At 41.6% G+C, this 23,286-nt stretch overlaps 1 protein-coding gene across 1 annotated transcript in view; it reads right to left on the reverse strand.

Annotated features, from left to right (window-relative positions):
- The window catches only part of SEMA3A (semaphorin 3A), a 221,211-nt gene that overhangs the window by 20,510 nt on the left and 177,415 nt on the right, over positions 1–23,286 (reverse strand). Inside the window, exons 11-14 of the mRNA XM_019509508.1 lie at positions 22,589–22,680; positions 19,002–19,043; positions 11,454–11,611; positions 7,984–8,051 (exon numbers count right to left, since the gene is read on the reverse strand). Coding sequence (XP_019365053.1) covers positions 7,984–8,051; positions 11,454–11,611; positions 19,002–19,043; positions 22,589–22,680 — 360 coding nt within the window. The remainder of the gene's footprint in view (positions 1–7,983; positions 8,052–11,453; positions 11,612–19,001; positions 19,044–22,588; positions 22,681–23,286) is intronic.

A 23,286-nucleotide genomic window follows, 5' to 3' on the forward strand; every position in this document is an offset into this window, starting at 1 on the left:
TGACTAAACTTAAACAATGAGAAAATTCAGGGTGTAGTTTGAGAATGTCTGTAATGATGCCTCATGGGCTCTATGATCATAATACTTTACAGCAAAGTAATAAAACACGAGGCTTTTTAAGAGTACTATAATGTGTTTAGCTTATATGGCATTTCAGTTTGTTGCAGTTGTTAATGACCAGGAATAATGTTTTTGAGGAAACAATCTTCAATTAATCATTTCCTCTTGTAGTGGCATAATTTATGGAAATGTAATGAGGCTAATAAACCAGACATTATAGGGAGGGGAAAAAAGAAAGTTAAATAAATTACTTCCTCTTGTAACAAGAAGGTTTCACGAGATCCATCAACTTGCTGGAAATATCACATTGCTAAAGGACTTACATAGCATTTGATTCTCCTCCAATACCACAGAGGCAATAAGGCATCATATTTCAGCTCTCCACCTTAGCTCTTTAAACTGTTGTTATGGACTTAAGCAGCAATAGTATAATAATCCTGGTGAGTATAGGGGTGAGGAAGAGGTTGGTAAGCTATTTAACACTGTGTTGATCTCACGGGGTTTCCTGTCTCTTTTGCCATTATTTATGGTGCTTTCCATTTTACCCTTTGATCTTTACTATTGGAAATCTTTAAAGAATCTGATTTTTTTTTTTGTTATAGGGAAAGAATGTATAATTAAAAGCCTCTGCAGTGCAATCCTTTGTCAAGAATTGTTTGATTTCACAATGCCTTTATCATATTGACTGTGTTGTTTAGCAAACAGTCTGTTTGCTAAATGACTGAGCCAAAGGGAAGAAAGAAGACTGCGTTTGTGGTTTATGTTGACACAGTAATCATATGTTCCCCTCCTTAATGACATTCAGTCCCTCAAGTGGGGCAGGGTAGGAATTGATGCCTATTTAACTCTTAGTAATGAAACATCAAATGGCTTTTAAACACTAAACAAATAGAAAATGCCTTGCTTTGCTTTACTCTGCCCCACAGTGAACTTTTTGCATGAGTCAATGGGGGTGGGGTTCTGTGTAAATCAGTGTTCATCTGAAAATCATATCTCTTTGGAGAATGTCAGATGAGTTTTGGGCCAGAGTGGTAGTTTTGGGGATCACTGGAAGACAATGAGGTTAAGCAAAGCAAGGAAGGACTATTAAAGGGCAGAAGGAAGGCCAAGAGAGAGTTACAAAAGTTGTAAAGGTTGAGGAAGGACCTTGGTTAAGTAGGGAAATGATGGAAGTATCAACAAAGGAGAGGGAATGGAAATGTGTAAAGTGATACAAGGGGAATTTAAAGTGATTATATGGTAAAAAGATGCATGGGCTTACATCATGTTCTACCTTTAGATAAGCAATTTGCACTTACATGACTAAAGTTACTTGTACAGGTGGCATTTCAAGCCAGTTACATGGATTTACACTCTACTTCTTGCTTCTATGAAAGCTCATGATTCTATGTAATTTGCAAAATTCAGAGGAGGAGGAGGAGCGTAGGAGGCCTCTCACATTTTAACTTAAGAGTTTATGGCTTGGGACATTTGCCCAGGGATTGGGAAACTCAGGTCCTATAACCCCTTTCACCCAAAGTGAATACACTTCTCCCATTTCTCTGCAAAGTAACCTATGTGCCTGGCCATGGGGAAAGCATGACAAGAACACCCTTCATAACTTCTGTTGATGCTGGTCCATTAGGCAGCCAAAAGAAGAACACACACATATATATATGGGACCAGAAGGAGAGCAAGCCAGAGGAAGTGTCCGAGTGAGGTAGGGACTGGCCTGCAAAGGTGCAGACCTTGGTGACTGGCCCCTGTATTTTGCATTTAATAGTCAATGGATAAACGCCACAGGCAGCTGTGCAGTACCTTCTGTCTCCCTGGGAGAGGAGGACGGTCTGGAACCGAGAGCCCCCGCCTCCTAAGGCAGTTTCCATCTTGCAGAAATACATTCCCTCCGGCTTGTGCTCTTTCTAAACCAGGGCTGGGCAAAATGGCGGATTTAGCGGATGGCCAGACACCATTTCCCAGCAGCCCCTGCCCGCTCATTGTGGCCGGCTTCCATGGAGACCCCAGCAGTGGCAGAGCTGTGACAGCGTGGGGCCAAGGTCTCCACGGAGACTGGCCCCAGAACCACTGGCAGTGCATGTGGCTGGGTGGGAAGCTGCTGCGGGGCCAGGGCTGGGATCTTGCAATGGTGACAGCATGGTCTGGAGCCGGGGCAGACCTATGATTCACTGCCTGCATGCCCCTCCCTGGGCAGGGTTCTGCCCCAGCTCCGGACCACACTGTCACGGCTGCAAGATCCTGGCCCTGGAGCAGCTCCCCACCCAGCTGTGCACCCTGCCAGCCCTTGTGGAAACTCTGGTCCCCTGCTGACTTTGCCCACCCCTGTTCTAAACCCACGTACATTCTCCTTTTCATTGTCCAGCCTCCTTTGACTCTTCCTAGTCAATGGCCTTGTGGCTAGGGCACTTTACAGGGAAGTTAGAGAGGGCAAGGGTGGCTTGAAAACTCCCGGCACAAGTGCCCTAACCACTGGGATACTGGGTTAACAGGTAGGAAGATCCTTCTCTGTCAAACTATTACTCATGGGTTTTCTGGGACCATAATTTGTGAGATTTACAGAGCATGTTCAAGAAGACCCACCAGGTTGCACAGATTCTGAAAATCTGCATGGTTGGCTCAAAATGCCTCTTACATAGCTAAGGTTAGCTGTATAATGTACAAGCTACAGGGGAGATGGATTTGAGTCATCATGTTTTAAACCACGAGAAATCAACATGAGAATGATGGAAGTCCTGTTGCTTAGGTCATTTAAATCTGGCCATAACCTTAAAGAATGTGTTGCAGGCTTCCATTTCATATTCCCAGGGAATGGATGGTGATTGAAATAATCACCTGTCAAATCTCATTTCTGTAAGTCATGAGAGCCATGATGATGTCCAGACAGGGTTATAAAATTAGGTAATATTGGCATGACTGAATACAAGAAAGTATATAAAATGATAAAGTAGCTAACAAATCAGGAAATAGGTCTGAAAGTGACAGAAAGTCCTGAGAAGAAGCAGCAAAGGAAAGTGAAAACCTGGAAAGTTCAGAGGAGTAGCTGGAGGAATTGGAAGGGAATGGAAATCATGAAGCTTGTTTTGAAATTCAAATGAAAATCCTATGTGAGAGCTGTCATTCTCAAGGTGGAGCTAAGCACAGGATCAGTTTTCCTTCCTGATAAATAGCCCTTACTACTACGTTACTACTGACATAATAGAAAAAGAGGTACCTATCTACAAGAACAGTTTTTTGCAAAGGAATGCTTCTCAACAAGCTCAAATTCAGAGATATACAGGGAATCCTGGGTGATTTTATTCACATTAGGTGACTATGGATCTCCTCCTCATGACTGGTCCAAAAAATAATCAAATGAGTCCACTACAGGCAATAGTTAAGGGTGGTATAAAAGTGGTTATGGGACATGTTGTTCTTTAGTTTAAACAAGAGATGTTTATATTTTTATGGCTGTCACTTGGATTCAAACTGTAATACTTGGTTAACTAGAACTGATTACACTGATCATTCACAATTCCCTTTTGTGTCAGTGGTAGTTTTAGTGTGCTATACTTCTCAATATTTTGCTCAAATTGTTTCTGTTCTACTGTGTTTCTGAACTTAATTTCTTTAGACATTCAAAACTAGGGATATGCCTAAATCATGCCAGAAGCACACTATGCAACGGTTCCTTTAATTTTGCTCTTTTCACTGTGTGCCCCCTGCCACTGATTGGCCAAGGGACCCTGCTGGCCCTGCCACTTGCTACTTGCTCCTCATCAGCCAGGAGGCAAAAAATGCAGTTTAAATATACCATGGTTTCTGCCTCTCAGCTGATCAGCAGCGAGCAGCAGGACTGCCAGGACCCCTTGCCCAACCAGTGATGGGAGGCAAAAACCATGGAATATTTAAAACCATGTTTTTTGCCTTCTGGCTGATCATCAGGAGCAAGCAGCGAGTTGTGGGGCCACTGTGGTCTCTTGGGCAATCAGCGGTGGAGGGTGGGGGGTGCATGGTGAAAACAGCAAGATTAAAAGTACCACTGAACCTCACATTTCTCATACTCTCATACAAATTAGGTTGAACCCTATTAATGACATTAGGTAAGATCATAAACTACTCATATCCTGCTCAGAGCACATTCAAATGGCCTTGTCAGAAGCTTCTTAATGAAATTTGCTATGAACTGTCTTTGAGAAAAGGTGGTTACAGAAAACAGGCTATTCTTTGCTTATGCAGTTTCTTGGTTCATGGTCCTGGCACACAGGGAGAGAATCAATGAGTAAGCAATACAGATGAATGTTTAGAGAAATCGATAGAAGAACTTCCAGAGCATATTTCTCATTTACAAGATAAACCCCATTTTGCATCTGCTACTCAAGAGACTGTTGGTTGTAATATAGAAAAGAAAATTAGCAGTAATTCACATATAGCCTACAGGCAGACATTCAAAAAGCCTGAGCCTGAGCCTGAATTGATTCAATCTTTGCAGGTTAGTCTAACCTGGCTAGGCTAAACCAGTTTGTAACTGCACAGACATCCCCTCTGGACTGAAGAGATGCAGGCACATGCCTGCAATGGCTCAGGCCAGAAGCCGGTGGGGGAGGGGTTTTCCTTATTTTAGGGGGTGCTAGAGCAGCCCTCTCTTCCCCTCAACAGTGCTGAGCTGAGGGGGGGATGTGGTCAGACCCCAGTAGGATGCTTTGATTAGGGAGGAGTTTCTCCCCCCACACTGTTGATAACAGAGCATTGAGTTACACAGCAGAGAGTTACAAAGGGAATTGTTAGTATTTATCACCCCAGCAAACAAAACAATGTTTCTCTCATTAGTTCAAGCTCTTCTTAAACAACTTTTTTCCAAGGAACGAATGGAGGGACATGACCAGCTACCTGATGATTAGCTTTAAAAGGCTGTAAGCTGACCCTATTCTGTTTGCCTTTGTCCTGTCTCCCACAGCATAGACTGTAGTCAGCATGTGATACGCTAGCTAATGCTGAGAGGTGTCTGTGTAAGGCAGTGGGGAGGTGGGAATCCCTGCTTGAGTAGGGAGTGGTGGTGGGCAGGAGCAGGAGGAAGCCAGGCAGACCCCACTGTACCTGCAGTCTCTGCTGGAGCAACAGCCAGGGAGCAGAGCTCCGCCCAGGGTTGCAATGCATCTGGGATGCTGGAGGAAGCTGATTTAACTTAAACCAGGAAGAGGTCTGGAACAGACATTGCATAAACTGGTTTGACCCAAATCAGTTAAGTCTGATACTACATTGAGCCAAATTTATCTCAAACCAATTTCAGCCATTTTCAAACTGGTGTATTGCAGTGGACCTCTGTTTTGTTACAGGTTTAAACTAGTTTCTGATCACTTGAACTAGTTTTTGTATAATGTTTGGTCCCAAATAACATTTAGCCACAATGTTTGGGACCAGTCGGCTTGGTTATGCACCATGTCATAAATGCGTGTACTTGTAACAGCAAATGCAAGTGAGAAAGCACCATAATTTCTATCCATTTCTCAACAGATTCACAAAGAGTTTCCATAATTTTGATCCATTTTTATAACATAGCAACCAGAGAAAAGTCAGAATTGTAGCTAAATAAATTACAGATTAGATTGAAAGCTGGAAGATATCTGTGGCATGTGATATTTTAAGCCAAATCTCTTGTAGTTACAGTGCCTCACAGAAGTACAGCTGGAGGCCAGTGTCAAGATATTTTAAATATTTTTTTCTGGGTTGCTGTTGTTCCTAATCATTTCCAACTTTATCATCTCACTGAATTTCATTTCACCAAGGGGTATCTTGCTCTCAGCTCAGCTATTGCCTTTATGGAGTTCCTGTTGACATACTTGAACAAGTTTACATTACTTCTACTTGGAATGAATAAAGCAGATATTTTTCCAAATAAAATTGCTGCACCACATGATTGGTCATAGCAGGTTGTCTGAAGTGATGGCCAGAAACTAAGTGCAAGAACAGCTATAGGTTACATGCTGCCCTTCCAGCTGAAAATCTCCTTTGTGCGTCAAGTGGAGAAAGAGAAATGAAAGGTGTTTTTGCAGTTCTCTTTTTTGGGTATGAAGATAAACAAGAACCCTGCAGCTTTGCCAGTAGAGCTGGCCAATGCAAGAGGTGTTGCTAGACACTTCTTCAACGATTATTGTTCTAAAATATGGGCAGGGCTCTAGAGGTAGAGAATGTGCAGAGCAATGCTCTGAAATTATACCATGTAAAGGAGTTGCCTTGCCTGATGGCCCAAGAGCTTTCTAGGTTAATCAGCACTGCTGGAGGGACACAGCTGTTTGGTATTTACAAGGAACGGAGCCTACTGCTTTTTTTAACTACCAAACCATGGGTGAATCTCTGCTTCTGTTAAACTCATGGGAGTTCTGTCACTGAATTTACTGAGTTCAGGAATTCATCCCATGAAAAAGCATTAAGTCATGTCAGGCTGAGAGCCTGGTGATAGACTTAAGGACTGAACCTTCTCTGTGGACTTTCAGGTCAGGTCAGTGCATTCAGGAGATCACAACCCATGTAACTGGGGTTTGTGCATGGTTCTGCTGAAAACATAATCCACAAGTTAGGGGTTGCACTACAGATTCTTTCTAGTGAATTGGGAACACTCTTCCAGTGCAAAACACAGGCTGCTTAATCTGCCTGATTACCCCTGAGTAAAATGCATATCATATGCAATTGCAAACTGTTGTCTTCACTTAATATAGCAACTCTTATTTTCTCAGGCTGTGTTCCCTGCAGTATCATGAATTTGAGCCTCCCAAATCATTTCATGTGTTATGAGCTTCCAAGCCATGGAAGGGGCATGATGATGGATCTTGAAGCAAAATATCTCTTCATACAATTTTGATTACCTCACATTATCTTGTACTTGGTCTACCAACCACAAAGTAATTGGACCCCCCACATTCCCAATAATGTTAGGTTTGAGGCAGCATGAAGAAGGTAAGACAGAAGTATTACTGCAACATATCTGAGGTGTATGTGTATAATACAGACACATGAGTTAGGATTAGTTGCCATATTTGCTATTAAGAGGAGCTGAAGACAATAGGAGTGCCATGCATCTCTACTTCCGGGTGCTATATATGTATACTCATATGTATACAGAATACATATGTATACTCATATGTATACATATATACTTATATGTATACATATATGTATACTCATATGTATCCTTGAATTAACCAAGACTGATCTGATGTCACAAATCCACTAGTAATCAACATTCTCCAGCAGAGGGAAGTATTGTATTGTCTAAGTGTTCTTTTTACTTAGGGCAAAAAGCAAATTTCTCATTCTTTGAATGAGCATGTTTTAAAGGGTTTGGCAGCAAACTGGTGCAAAGATAGGTTTGTCTGCCGGGATACAACCAGTCAGTAAAGGAAAGATCTGGGTAAGGCTCTGTGAAATATATTCAGCCAACAACAAAACTGAGTGATACAGAAGTGGTAGAAACCCTATTTAAAATGAGGCTGGACTATGGCAGGAAACAATGTTGGAGGGAGGAGAAGACAACTGTTCTTTTTGTTCACTCACTAGCGTACAACTCTGTGTCAATGTGCTCAGTTAGATCGCTGTAAATAGTATGACATCTCTCCAAAGCTACATGTACATTCTGGTGTCATGTTACAATACAATATAATTTTATTGCTCCATGATATGCATAGCATATTGGCATGATGCAATGTCAGACAGAGTAGAAAACTGAAGAAAAAGCAAAAATTGATTATAAGCTTGTAAAGAAACAAGGATCCTGAACACGTTATCTGAATTAATGTAGTCAAAGATAAGTTAAGGAACAAAGGTGAGTACATTTATATTCCACAACTGTGCACTATAGTTTCACTAGTGAATCCTATTTTTGCTTCCCATCCATGCCCAGTTTGCATATCATGCGCCAGCTAGTTTCACTTAAGTGAAATATCTCTAACTTACCATGGTGCTGCAGATCCGAGCAATGAGTAAGAGGGTCTCCATTTCGGATATCTTGTCGTCTAGTACGTCTAAAAATACCATGGAAAAATGTTAGTAGCTGTGTCAGTGATCAACTTTAGATTTGTGATAGATAAAATAAGAGTGTCTCATTCACAGGTACCTGGACTCACAATTACTCCTAGATAGAAATACAATCATAGGAGAGAAATTATAGTCCAAATTTCGTAGCCTGAGTCCATCTCTAGGTTTTTACAATAGTGCCCATTTACTATAGTGTATATTCTTCCAAACTGATGTCCATTGACATAAAACTGTTCTCTTACCTTGCTTAAAATGTTGTATTTTATAGAGAAAAAAATCTTTTTTATACAGTTCTCTTTTTGTTTGCGTTAGTTGTGTTCTTTGTCTCTTTTGTTACCTCAATGTCTGCGACACAAAACCCAATTCAAGTCATAGAAAAGAGTTTCATTTAGAATAGAAGAAAAGAACAGGGCAAACAAAGATGTGTTTAGAGTGTGAGCACTTCACTTGAGGCATAAAAGGAAGGCAGGGACTGCAAATCAGAAGACAGCAAAGAGGATTAGCTGGCTGAACAATACTTGGATTTCAGATTATGGAATCCAGCAACACATAGGCAAAAGTCAAGTATCCTTGTAAAAGCCATGCTTGGTCTCATCCTTCAGTCACAAATGCTCAAATTCAGAAAAAGAAAGTAATTGTTCCTGAAGTGCCAGTGAAATCTCTCTTGGACCATCATTACTAGGTCAGTTGGAACTTTTCACTAACAACAACAGAGTGGGGTGGGTGGAAGGGCTTTCTGACGATTGCTCTCAAAGACACAATTTCTTTTTAGAGCTGGGTGGGAATTCAGATGAAATGTTTTATTAGTGGCACGTGTTGAGTCTTTAAGCCTGTAACTGTTTCTGGAAATGTTGGTTTAGACATTTTTCTCACATTGCAGAGAGTTCCCTAACCACAAATATATAGAAGAGGCTGGGTAAGGGCATTGCCTACCTGTCCTATTGGAGATAGGCCACTGGACAGCTGATAATACAAGAGTCATGGCACCAGAAGAAGAGTATGGACTATGGAAGAAAGAACCTGCCTCTGCAGCCTAGAGGCTAAAGCACTCACCTGGGAGGGGGAGTTCCCTCTCATTCAGCCCCTGAAGTCAGGGCTACTTCTATGTTATAAGCAATGACTGTCTAATTTAATCTGCATAAGGTCCAGGGAAGTAATGAAAGGGAGTCTGACTCAATAATGAGAACAGCTGTCTCAGAGGGAGAGATCCTGGGTTGCAGTCCCTTTTGCCATGCCCACTTCTAGAGGCAGGATTACGTGCTTGGAACTGTAGGTGAGTGGAAGTACCAGTTTTGTTCTGTATTTTTTTTCTTTAATGTTGCCTTTGGCATGTAAGTCTTATTGAAACACTGTACATTGATGGCACCTACCCAGTGCTGCTATCATAAAGTATATTCAATGTTTTTAAGATAAGGTACCTTTCCTTACTTTAGTGTTCACACTACAGAGACACTATTTTATTGCTTTACCGCAGCACTGAATGCATGCTTCCTCATTTTTCTTATGAAATGTTACATTCAATGCGAGTGAAACAACCATATCCAAGCCAGTAAGAATTACAAATGCAATTTTTGTCACTACCTTCATGAATGCTATAGGCCAACATATTTATAGGATGCTATTTGTAGAAATGAGACCTAAAGAAAGACTCACATTAATGTCACTGTATTTTGGACAATTAGCATATCAAGCAAATGTCATGTTTCATCACTAAGCCAACTTGGGGACCTACGAAACATGAGCCAGAAAGCATCTGCACAAGGCTGGGTTAAGTGGTCACACTATAGGCTTTCTAAACCATCATTAGGCTCCTTGAATATGCAATAGAAGGGGAGAAAATAAAAACTGCAACTGCTAAGACATCCTGTCTTTACAAAAATCCCAAATGATTAAATAAAAGGAAGAGATATTAGCAAGTGCCCCAAAACAAGACATTCCCAGCAGGTCAGGTGTCTGGAATGACAGGGATTTGTTAGTGGCAGAACTGTGGCATTTCTATTATTTCTAAGAGTGTTAATTTTATGACTGAGATGTTTAGCTTGTCCTTTCTACCTTTTTTCTGGAACTTTTCTGAACTATTTTGCCCCAGGTTGCCTCTGTGTCCCAGTGCAAAGATAAGGCCTGATGTTTCATAAGTGCCTGCTTTCTTTACTAGGTTAAATTAAGATGCAAACCTTGGAAATTTCAGTCCTCTCTATCTGAAGTAACTTTGCTACAGATGTTGGCTACCAACCCCTACTTCACCCATGTCTTCCAGGCATCAACCAACCAGCCAGTCCCAGGAGTCTGCTATTTCCAACAAAAATAACAGTAAACTTCAGTTTCAAGATAAAGATTGCTACTTCTGCATGCAAATTTCTGGACTTCTCACATTTTCTGAAGTGTAAAATGTTTGCCAGATTTGCTTTGACATGATCTTCCTCTGAGCAAATGCTTTTTGCATTAACTCACCTGATAGAAAGATGTGATATGCCAAGCATGGCCAAGAGTCTGCTCTTATTTTCATGTGTTTATCAATTATGTTATTCCATATTTATACTTGTGTATCTAACAGCACGTTTTAACTCTCTTGGCTGAAGTTAAAGCTGAAGAGTGATTGTCTTAAAACTGAATGGAGGCAGAGAATATATGTTTTTAAAACTTCAGACAAGCAGCTAATCTGCAGTATTTAGGAGTACGAAAATGAATATTTTCCACTTGAAGGGGCTGATTCCTCTCTCCTTTGCACCGTCTGTAATCATTGACACCAATGAGTATAAAATTCTACCAGATCAGAATGGATACCATTTTGTATCTACTTGGCACTGAGATAAATAACTACTCAAGTCATACAGCAATAAAAAATAGGTATACCATGTATATAGTTATTTAAACCAATGCAAAGCAGAAAGCGGATGTGGAATAGTATCTATTCTGATTTGGGTAATGTTGATAGAGGTGTACATGTGAATAATCCCTTTCTATTGATCCCCAGACACTCAATTAATATTCATTTAGCATTTCTACTTCTGAAAATGTAAGGCAATAAGGTTATGGTGAGCAAATGACTTCAGGAATAAGCCATATATGAAGTTGCTCTCTATTTTAGATTTTAAAAAATGTTGTTGACATTTACTACTGTGTAAGAAGTTATATTTCCATTTCAGAGCTGGCATCTTCCTGAATTTTTTTTTTTTTTTTACCATGGTTCTTCCAATTCATCCCAAGAAGTAGTAATATTCAATCAAGCAAGACTTGATATTGCTTGTAACTCCCGTGACTTGTTTTCCTTGGAATAGAAAAGGCTCCAGTTAACCACCCTATGAAAAATCTCTAAAGCCCTCAGGTCACATTGAGACAATCAGTCAAGGCAAGTAGCATGCGATTCCGACATCTGAAACTGTTCCTACCTTTTAGCAGTGGGAAAGTAACGGGAACAAGAAGAGCCATCCCAAGCACAGTACGGGTCTCTAGCAAGGCAACACTCGGCACACGCTTTCCCATACACATCACAGCGGTGCAAAGGAAGCTGTGAAACTCCAGTTGCTGAGCCAATGTAGAGCTGTTGCTGTGAAGAAAAGTACAATTTTGCAAATGATCAGGTTTCACTAGAAAGACATGCAAAATACATTATTCTGTGTGTGCGTGTGTGTGTGTGTGTGTGTTGTGGGACCTGCTTCTCCTCTCGTGTATATTTTTTTTACACCATAATAGTGCTATGATGTCTGCTCCTGGGCCGTGTCCAGCCAATCAGGGGCATGCACTTGCAGCGACACAAATTTGTGCCATTACTTTGTGCCACAGCACACACCCCTACAATGTGTCCTTTGTTGCGAGACACACTGTCCTGTTGTGGGCAAACTGCCCGTGCCCAGCTCCTTCTAGCATCTGGCCAGGCTCCCCATGCTGTAAGGGGGTCTGGCCGGGCTGCAGGGTGCCTCAGTACGGGGCTAGCCAGCAGGCATCCCCCAAACTAAGGCACACTGCACCCCACCCAGCTGGGAAGGGCACGTGAAGACAGGGGAGCAGGTAGCCCAGGGTGCTGCACAGGGTGCTGCCTGCTCCCCCATCTCAAGGCATACTGCACCCCAGCCAGTCACTCCAACTGTTACAGCCAACCTGGACCCTGGGCAGGCCCCTGCTGCCTGCCACAAAGCCAGGGCTGCTCACAGCAGGTGGCGGGGAGGTTGCAAGCAGTTGCACTGAGGTCTGCAGAGCCCCGGCCTGGCTCATTGTTGGCGGCAGGTGCACACACACTTCAGGGAGGACATCAGGGGAGCTGTGAAGGGCCCGAACCTTGTTGTGGCAGTGCAGCCCCAGCCCTGTCCCTACTGTCTGTTCCAAGCTGCATGTGTCAAGCAAAATGCCTTCACATGCCATGCTCTGGCATGTGTACCAGGGGTTGCCAACCCCAGCCATATAAGATGATGGACACCTATGGGAAACATAGCAGGATGCAGCACCACACTAAAATGGGAAAATTGAAACACTTCCTTTTTAGCCCACTTCCCAGATAACCTGCTGTGAACTTAGATCTGTTGAAGACAGAGGGGATATTGAAGTACAATTCCTGTGCAGCACCCTGGCAAGAAACATTTTGGTTTTAGGCTCTCCAGTACCAAACAAAAATATCCTAGTATATGTATAGAGTCACTAAAATGTAGCTGTATGCGAGGTAGAAAACAGGCATTACACAACGAAGGAAGGCCCCCAAACTTCAGAGCAGTAGGCCTCCAGGCACTGAACCTGCCAGGGAGAAGACCTCACTATTTAAGTTCCGAATCTAAGCAGCCTCTCTTGGAAATACATTTCATTAGTTTTTCTGTCTCAGAGGACAGACACTGGTGTGAGAATCCCTGTTTTTAGGGAATCTTTGCATCTACCTTATACAACCTTAGAGAGGAACCCTACGTGGAAGTCAGATGATGGTAGCTGCCAATTTGTTGGGGATGCTCAAGAGATGGCAGGGATAAGTCACTTGGAAGGGCACCTTAGCCCCTTTTCCAGGACCTTTCTACTTCTTATGGAGTCCTGACAAAGCTGCCCTCTTCTGCCAAATCATACAAGGATGCATCAGATTTACTCTGGCTAAAGCCTTATGTTCACACAACTGCTTACACAACAGAAGAGGAGGAAATACTGCATGGAATGACTGACTGGCAGGAGAAATGATGGATCTTTGGGCGTTAATCTAAAGTCTAGGCATCTGTTGTATAATAATATTAGTGTATGTAACTGGGGTATTACCACATAGAAGCATGTAGCAAAGTGTCATAAACTTAAATCAATATAACATGTAAAAGGAATCCAGGGCTATCCATGGAGTAATCTACAACGTATAATAGGTTTCTCACACACTAATATAACCGATCAAAAACTTGAGGTCTACGAAATCTCTTCAGAAAGAAACTCTAAGCTGAATGTAAACAGAGAACCATCATGGGAAATTAAAAAATATGTGATAAAGCCAAAGTAAAATTACTTAAAGATTTTGCTGCTGCTGGAAACTTCATTACTTTCAAACCGGCAAGTACGGTCTGTGGTTTAGACACCCTATGGTCGCAAGACTGCCACCCTCTTTGCTTCAGAGCAATGCATTTAGGATGCAGCTGGTGAGCATTATGTTAAAGAGTGATAATATATCATTCCAGGCAATATGAAATTGAAAAAGCACTAAGGGAATGATCTGTATCCATGTCTCGGTAATACTCTGTCATAGAAGTCAAACTTTCTTTTGCCCAAAGCCTCTCCCAAGAGAATTTGTGTTTAATCAATCAGCTGATTATCAGATCAAGCTATAGCAGGAGCTTATCCATTAAGAGTTCCTTCCAAACTACGGCAGCAACAGCACTATAGAAAAGATTAGTGGGATAAGCAAGGAGTAAAATATGTTCTTTGCAATCCAGTAGTCACTGTTTGCAATCAGAAACCACACAAAAAACACTTGAGGTGCAGCCTTTTCTTGGTGCTTGGAATAAGAGAGAACTGGGGCATCTTGATGTGTAGTGAAAAATGTACCATTGCAAAACAAAATGTTTAAAAAAACAAACATTTTGGGAAGGAATTTTCTAAAGACCTTAAGGGAAGGAGAGGCCCAAATCCCACAGAATTATTCTGAAGGGTAGATGCATAACTTGCTCTTTTCTGATGACAATCACAGCATATGTGCTGAAAGGTACCGTTCTGGCAATGATGTGTGCACTGTGAGGAATGGGCACTAGTCCCTCTGCAGCGAGCCAGTAAGAGGTCACATAAGCAGAGCATCATTTTGTGCTGGCCCGCTCTTCAGGGGTGACTGCTATCCACTCTGAGCAGAAATGGTGTTCACTGAATAAGACACCATACGTCCCATGTGTGGATAAATAGATCGTAAGATATTCCTGAAGGTTTGAGAGATTATCTTGCCATTTCACTCCCATGACTAGAAGTTTGGATGAGGCCTAAGAGCTTGACAGTGTCAATCGGAGACCACCTTAGCTTACAGCTTTTCTTTTTAGAAGGTAAGTCTGGGAGTGAATTTAAGTTGGAGGCGTGAGAGAGGCAAAAGCCTGCTCACCATCATGCTGTTTCCTACTCAACTCAATGAAGCCTGTTTGTGTTGACTCAGCAGGAGACAAGGAGGGGGAAAGAACTGGTGTTAAATACATCTCTGTGAGCTGTTTCCTGCCACCAGTTGAAGACACAAACCGTGGAACCCGAGATGATGGAGTATCTGGGGTCAGCATGACTAACTAAAAGCATTGTTCCTGTAACAACGGTGCTATTAAGGTGCTGCAGGGGGTCAAACGACAGTATAGACTCAAAGGATGTGTCCTGATGAGTGAGCACATGCAGAGGCATGCACTTCCCACAGCACAAATAGCAGTGGCACGTATTTCTACCACTATTATTTGTCCCCGGGCATGACCCTGCACATGCACTCCAGTGGCATGGCAAATTGACCTCGGTTGGGTAAGAGAAGCTGGCACCTGTACTGGTCCCAGCATCCTTACGGGGTCCTGGGGGCCCCCTGGGGCATCAGTGGTGCCTGTCTGGCTGCTCAGAGCCTGGTCAGCAGCCAGAGAATGGCCCTGGCTGACCAGGGTCTCTTTCTGGCAGTGCATGCTGCTGCTGCATGTGCCATACTGTTTTTAGCTGTGGTTTTTTTTGACACTGGGATCTCCTGGTGTCAAAAAATCCACTGTGCTGCAAATCAGCAGTGTAGCAAATGGGTACCTGTACACCACATGTGGTTTGCAGCACCTCAAATGAGTCTAAGGCTCTGCAAGCTGCACATGCAGGCTCACTGAGATGTGCCCAAGAGGCTATAGTCAGATGTTCTAAGTGTGCTGTCAGTCCAGCAAGAACTGAATAGGCCCTGAAGGTCAGTGGGTTTAGGAGACCGGACCTCTATAGGAGGAACTAGGGGGAATTAGTGATTAAATTGAAATCTAGCCTTTCTAAGGAGAGAGAACAAAGCTGAAAACAAACTTTGAACAAAGCTGAAAACAGTCAGCATATGAAGGTGCATTCTGAATTCACAGGCCGTGTCTACATGAGACGCTGACTACATAGTTGTTACTGTGCAGTCATTTAGTAGTTGAATACACAAGTACTAAATGATTGTGAAGTAATGAGAGCTACTACATAGTAGTGTCCCCACATGGCTTCCTGGTGACAATGACTGTGCAGTAGATCATTAATGTGTAGTAGGGCTGTGCGAAGCTTTGGTGGCCAATTTGATTTGGAGGAGATTTGGTCCAATTCAGCAGCCAAATCTGAAGCAAATTGGGAGACCCATTAAAAAGTGCAAATCGAATTGGAAGCCTCGAAATTGATTCGCAGAGATTCAGCCCCGATTCAAAGATTTGGCCGTAGACCAAACAGGCAGCAGTCCTTGACCATGCCGGACACAGCTTCCTCCAGTTGGTAAGTCTGTTGCGGTGGGCGGAGGGGGGAGTGAAGGGGCATGGTGGGGCAGATCAATGCCCCACACATTGAGGGAGGGATTGGGGCTGAGGCTGGGACAAGGGGCCTAGCAGGAGCGGGAGACTCAGGGGGTGGGGCTTCCGCCACTGCACGCTGCCACACCGCTGGTCCAGGAAGGCACGGCCCCTGGATGTGCACAGGGCAGGCTGGGCTGGGCTGTACTCCTGGCTTCTCCTGCCCCTCACAGCACAGTGGAGTAGGGACTATGGGAGGGCTGCAACCACCCTAAAATTCTCTATAGCCTCTGCCACTGGCCCTTTCCTGATCCAGGTGCATGCACTCACCCCCATACCATGGTGCTTCTTACCCTGCAGGGGCATGGTGGAGCCAAGCTGCAGCTTGTCTAGGAGTGTGGGGAGGCTGAAGTGGCTTCAGCCACTGTGCACCACTTGTCCAAGGCAGTACAGTGGCACCGTCCCACGCTTCCCCACCCCAGTTGGGCGAGTGGTGGGAGGGCATAGCCGCCGCTCCCAGCACCTTTCACTGCCTGTCTGGATTGTGGCCCTCGTGCGGATCCGGGGACACACATCTGCTCCCATGCCCTACTGGACTGGTGGCTTGTGGCGGCTCATGGTGGCAGAAGTCCCCCTCCCCGAGTCCCATGCCCTACCACCCCAGCTGGGCAGCTTGTCCCAGCCCCAGCCCCAGCCCCAATCCCTGCCTCATTGTGGGGGCATTGATCTGTGCCCCCCCCCTTCCCTTCTCTCCCCCCTTCCCCCACCACAACAGATTTGCCAGCTGGAGGCAGCTGTGTCTAGCATGGCTGAGGACTGTTGCCTGTTTAGTCTATGGCCAAATCTCCGAATCAGTGCTGAATCTTTGAATCCGATTTGGCCGTGTCAAATCGGGACAGAGACACAAATCACTGAACTGAATCAGTGTCCCTCTGAATTGGCCGAATCCAAATCCAAGTCGAATACTTGCTGCTTCGCACAGGTCTAATGCACAGTAGTATCGTGTCAAGATTCGTGTCCCATGATGCTATTGTGCAGTAGTAACAACTTACTGAGCAGTAATCGCTTCATGTAGATGTGGCCACAGAGAAGGCCCTCGTTCTTTTGTCCAGCCTAGAAAGGTAATATTCATGCCTTTGCAGAGGTGTTTGTATCTCATAAACCTCACACTGGGAATAAAGCTTGTGGAACCATACTTAAGGAAGAAAAGTGAGTTGAAATGTAGTAGATTCATAGTGTGGAGACTCGCTGAACTTATGGGGGTGGCTGGAAAGGTAGCTATAATAAAATGTTGAAGTGGGGGAACAATCAACCTTTTAGAGTATCCAGAAATAAACAGAAAGCTGCAAGAACAGAGCCTTCTGAACCAGACTGAATTCTACCTAGTTCATAACTATTATTTTTTAGTTATAAAAAGAATAAAACAATTTATTTGAAATTATTTAATAAAACATGATAATTTTATTGTTAACATTTTCTGCTTTTGCTCTGTGTGATGTATGGAAATAATTTTTTCTGTTATCACACTGTTTTTTATGAAAGCCCCCTATATATCAGAACACAATGACCAATGTGTTCAAGCTAGAAAACCTACAGCATTTTAAATCATAAACATAATATGGTAGTGCCTTGCCAAATATTTCTTTGATACAAAGATGCAGTGCCAAAAGCTTGTCATGCTGCATCATGATTCTGTAACTTTTTAACCCAAGGCTGGCTGATATTTCATGATCTTAACTTTGCTTGAATAACTTTCTATGCTCTTTATAGCTTGGGACAATGTTAATATTGTAAAATTGTTTTCAAAAGGCTCAAGGAAAACTGTAATCACTCCTGAATGAATAAAGATGCTTTGAAGAAGAGGTTGTACTGAAATGCATAGGCCATTATAAAATATGATTGGCTGCTTTAATGGAATGTGATTATAAAAATAATCAAAAGCAGAGCATTTTGGTCTGCTGTAAACATATATACAGCTTGACAGGCTTGTTTTTAAATATTTTTGTCTTCAGTGGCACATTCTTCTTACACTGCCATTTCTGTTATTTTAAGTGATAAACTGTGTCAGGGAAGTGGCCCCAAACAACATGTTTTGTTTCAAATGCATGCAATTTTTCAGAGACATATTCAGAGTACAGTGGAGGCCTGGATACATTTTTCAGCCTCTGAAAAGGAGAGCTTTGTCTGTTCATTATAGCATAAGCCAAGATTTTTGTGGGTGATATGGTTTATTAGACCAACTGCATGGTTGGGATAGACTTAGATAAGCTTTCAAATGCAATGTAATCTTTTTCATTATAGGATGTAACTCAGCTTTCTAAAGGGGGTTGGCACAATTAAAAGGTACCCCTAAGGCTCACTTGATGCTCTATATTAACAGGGTACAGGACTCCCATGGACCTGTTGCAGATGGGTGAACGGCACCTGGTGGAATATGCATAATCATAAATGGACCCAATCCTCCAAAAACTGTCAGGTATCAGCCTTAGAACCACAATGTTAGTGGGAATATTCATGGTGGCAAGCAAGATTTACAGAATCAGGCCCAAAGCCAGCAGCATGGTGCTAAGGCACAGGGAAAGAGCTCATAATTCACCTCTACCTTTTAGTCTCCTTGATCAAAGATGTTATAATGTATGCAGAAAATGACTGGAGTCCCACTTAAATCAATGGAGAGTTTTGCCACTAACTTCCCTAGGAGCAGCAGTAAGTGAAAGTCCAAATAGAGACATGTTGTAAATTTAACAGCTTCGTAGTCATGTGGGAGGCTTCAGTAACGTGGAATTTTTCCTGAGATCCTATGAACAGCTGGCTAGTTTGCATTTAGTTTCCACCTTGCCAGAAATGCACACACTAGGTTTTCCCTTTTTTCCTTTGCCTGTCACATTTTCCTTGAGAAAATACTGGTGTTTATGTAAAAGGATGAGATGCTGCTGGTGTAATTAATATGTCTCTACTACCTGCCAAGTTAGTGTCTCTGAAATATACAGGCCAGTAAATATTTAAAGAATGATTTAAAGCTTGTGCATACAGTACCTGCTTTGTGGAAATCTTCATTGCTGAAATAATGGTAGGTTCCTAGAAAAAAAAAAAAGCATTAAATGAATTAAAATGGAAGATATAGTTTAAAAACATGGAAGTGTTGCTGAAGGGTCTTGCTAGTTACAAACTGCCTCCCTTGGTGATGGTATTCCTCCCTGACTTTTACAATGGAATGTTTTTATTGTTATAGATGAATTAGAATGCGTGTGCATGTGCGTCTGTGCATGTCATTAATTGCTATGCTGAAACTGGACATCTTCAGTGCAGCAATTACTAAGTCATTTCTCATCTTTCTTATTATTCCAGAGACGTTGGTTTTCTTGTTTTTTCACTTTGTGATATTAATTTCTGCACAGATCATGACATTAAAATTTTCAGGAATCCTTGAAATGCACATAGCATGCACACAACAAATCTCAATGATACATACTCATTATGATCCATCCTAACAATAATTAATGTGAAGGGATTTATTAATATTTTTTGATATTCTTATGGAGAAAATAATAACCTTTTAACATATTCACAGGGCATGGAGGATAGAACTGAAATTGATTGCATATTTTAATGATACCTAAAAGAAGACCACACACACATAATGGTGTTTGTGGTTGCAGGATCTAAATATACAACAAGTAGCAACATTTTCATCCTGTGCAATACTGATTATTTAAGCAAAACAGGGCATGTTTACATGTGTCATTTAATACTCAGTAGCCTATTTTACTTTGTGTTAAAGTGTCATGTAAAAAAAAGTGTAATTATGCTAATGTGCAATAAGATAGCCACTGCGCATTAAGCATCACTTAAAAACATGCACTATTATTACTGCATATTAGGACAGCTTAACGCACATTTATTTAGTACCTCACATTGGAGGTACTTAATTTAATGCACATTAGGAAAGGCGAATTAATGTACATATAGACACAACCACAATGTACAAAATCCTCTATGCCCTGTTCAGATACTGACATCAAGGGGACATTGTGCCTACACAATGCAGGCAGAACTTGGGCCAATAATTACTTACTATACCAAACACTGTGAGGTTTTGTAAAAGTGAACATTTAATAACATCCTGCATCAGGGCTTGATCCTAACTCTCCAACTTAATTGGGTAGCCTCAAAGGTTTCTATGAGATTACTCACATGAGTAAGCGCTATTGGATTGAGTCATTTGTTGCAACTAAATTAGGAGTTTCACTGAAGTACAAACCTTACTGCATCCCAAAACTCTCTTACTGATCCTATGCATCTTATTTTTATCAAGGTACATTAATATAGTTGTTATTAAGCGTTCACACTTGCAAAGTTTTCAACTTGCTGATCCTGGGAGAATTTGATATGGCTCAGTGGATGCTAAGTATGTGGACTCTCCTTTACAAATAGGTTAACAGACCTGGTATTAGAAAGCATCAATTACGTGTAACATTTGAATGAAAGCTGAACTCATTCATTTGTTTGCTCAGCTGGTCACAGAAATATTGCACAAATTGGGTTAAAAAAGGCATTTGTTATCAATGTAACAGATCTGGATGTTTTGTGAAATTATAAATGAAAAAAACTATTGTATTCAGCACATTGCAGCTTACCCAGTAAAATACATTCTTCATGACACACATACAGACTCTTCTATATCCAATAAAAACTTAGATGTGGTAAATTGAAAGTAACTATTAAAAGACCTGACTCTCTTCTTGTTATACATTTATTCCCATCTCAAAGCTCCTTTCCTGAGCAAAGTGTTTAAAGGAGGGTTAGTATACATGGACACATCTACATGAGATCTTTACTGCATAGTTGACTAATTAGGTAAATGTTTTGGCTTCTTTTTTATTCATGTGTAGTATATGGAGCCCAGTTGGAGTGGTCCAGGCTGGCAGGGGACCCAGCTACTCCCCCATCTCCATGTGCTGTGCAGAAGCTGGCTGGGGCACATTGTACTTCAGTGTGGGGGCTGCCTGCCAGCTAGTCCTACACTGAAGCACCCTGTGCCCAGCCGGCCCTCCTGCAGCACATGGAGCCCAGTTGAAGCAGTCCTGGACTGGAAGACTGACCTCCTGAGTCCCCTGCCAGCCTGGACTGCTCCAAGTTCTGTGCATGAATAAACTCTGGATAAATATATTCCGGAGTTCATTCATCCACACTACCTGCATGTGTAGACATGCCCAATGAAGATCACACCTAAAGTACCAAACTATATTTATGTAACACCTAGTAAAGTTAGCACAAGTACAGTTAAATCTCAAATCCTAATCTGCCAGTAATTATGGTACTGCTGAAAATACATTTTGAAATTAAATGTTGATTGTGTTGTTCCTATTTAATTATATTTATATATACTTTATTGATTATATCTCCTTTAGGTTGGTAATTTCCTTTTATTAAGGAAGAGACCCTAATACTTTTGAAGATGACAAGTTATACTCTAGTATACCTAATAACTTTGCTGCATGTAAGAAATAAAGAAGTCAGTATCCAGAGATAACTTGTCTCATTTTTCCCTCATAGCTTCCCTCATAGCTTTTCATTTATTTTTTGTGTTGAAAAATAGTTGGTGGAAAAATTAAACAGAGCCTGATAGCGAGGTACACCAACCTTCAGACAATGATAATTGTGTTTACTTTGTCTGCAAACATTTGAATGTTGAAAATAAAAAATTCTACAAGTCTTGCCCATATATGTTTTGTCTCCTCATCAACTAAAGATGAAATAAATGGACAGATAGTGCAGGAAACCTTGATTTTTTTGTAGTGTGCCAAATACAGAGCATCCCTTAAGATCCATCTAAATCTCTTTAGAAACTCCTTTAAAATACTCTGCCTAAATATTCAGAAGTAACTAGTTCATGTAGCTACTAGTAAACTAGTAATTCAGTTTTGGGTAGCTGAGTGTGAGGGCAGATACTTTTAGAGGGTAGATACTTTGTGAAAACTGAGTTTAATTTCTACAAAACATCCACTCTGAAGTTCAGGCCTTCTTAGGTAACTCAAGTCATAGTGAATCACTCACAAAGACCATTTGGAAATGTAGTTACTTGCTTTCTTTTCTTCTTGAAGATATCAGGCACAGGAAAAGGCTGGAAGTCAACACGATCCCAAAACTAGTGGAAGTGCATACTTAATTTGTGTATGTTGGTCATTTTTCTTAAATTGATGTGTCATGGAATACCCAGGAATAAGACTGAAGAATCACCTCCCACGCTGATCTTTTGAATTGTTCTTCTGGAAGTTTCTAGGTAATATTATTTTGTATATCTTTACAAAAGAGGATGGCTGCTGAGATTCAGGAAAACGCCTCTTGTTCAACTGTAAGTGACAACTGCTAAGAGATTCAGTGATTCTGATTAACCACTAAAACTCGCAACAAGAGTTAGGAATGTAATTTCTTTTATCAGTAACCTCCAACTAGCGCTGAAAGCTCCAAGGTTTATTTTGACTAGTGTCTGGGACTCTAATTGACAAGCTAATTAGGAGGGCATGCCAAGCTACTCTGTGGTCATCCTGCAAAACATTCAGTTTGCAGCTGTTTACAGAAAAAAATCTACAACCTGACACTTGAAATTCAGCAGCACTTACCCGAAAGACTGTCATTTCTTCCAGCAAGACTTCCTCTAAATCATGCCAAGTCTCCTTAGGAATTGAAACCACTTTCAGAACAGTCCCAATATCTGAAGAAAAAGAAAAAGAAAAAGAAAAAGAAAAAGTCCAGGTGCTTAATTAATGTACTCCAAGTAAAGAGAAACCAGAATTCTTTGAAATATTGTCATGTGTAATTATTTCCAATACATGGATTAAGAGGCTCCATATCAGTCAGACATGATTTGGCACAATATCCCTCACATAAAGATGTGAATCTTTTAATTATAGAAATACCACAATAAAAAATGAACTATAACCATGCTTCAGCTGTTATAAGAATGAACAGGACAGTGGAATATTATTAGAGTGCTGTCATGAAATGTCAGCTGCCTCAGAGGTATACTTAAAGATGAGAATGCACTAAATTTACCCCACCACATTTTATTACCCAGTCTGAGATAGGAAATTTTTCATACTTGTTTTAAAATACATGTGCAGATGTTGTTAGAAGGCTCAGTGTGGATACACGGGCAGCTGGGAAAATGTTGTCAAACTAATGAACTTGTCAGATCTTAAGTATGTGCTGATCTTCTCGGTGTCAAGTAAAAGAAACTAAAATGTATACGTCCCTGAAGACATCCATATTTCTATTGCATGATGAATGATATTAGCCTCTGTTTGGGGAGGGAAGGGGG

Source organism: Gavialis gangeticus, unplaced genomic scaffold (genome assembly GCF_001723915.1).
Source record: "Gavialis gangeticus isolate Ggan-Ray unplaced genomic scaffold, GavGan_comp1, whole genome shotgun sequence".
Classification (NCBI taxonomy): Eukaryota; Metazoa; Chordata; order Crocodylia; family Gavialidae; genus Gavialis; species Gavialis gangeticus.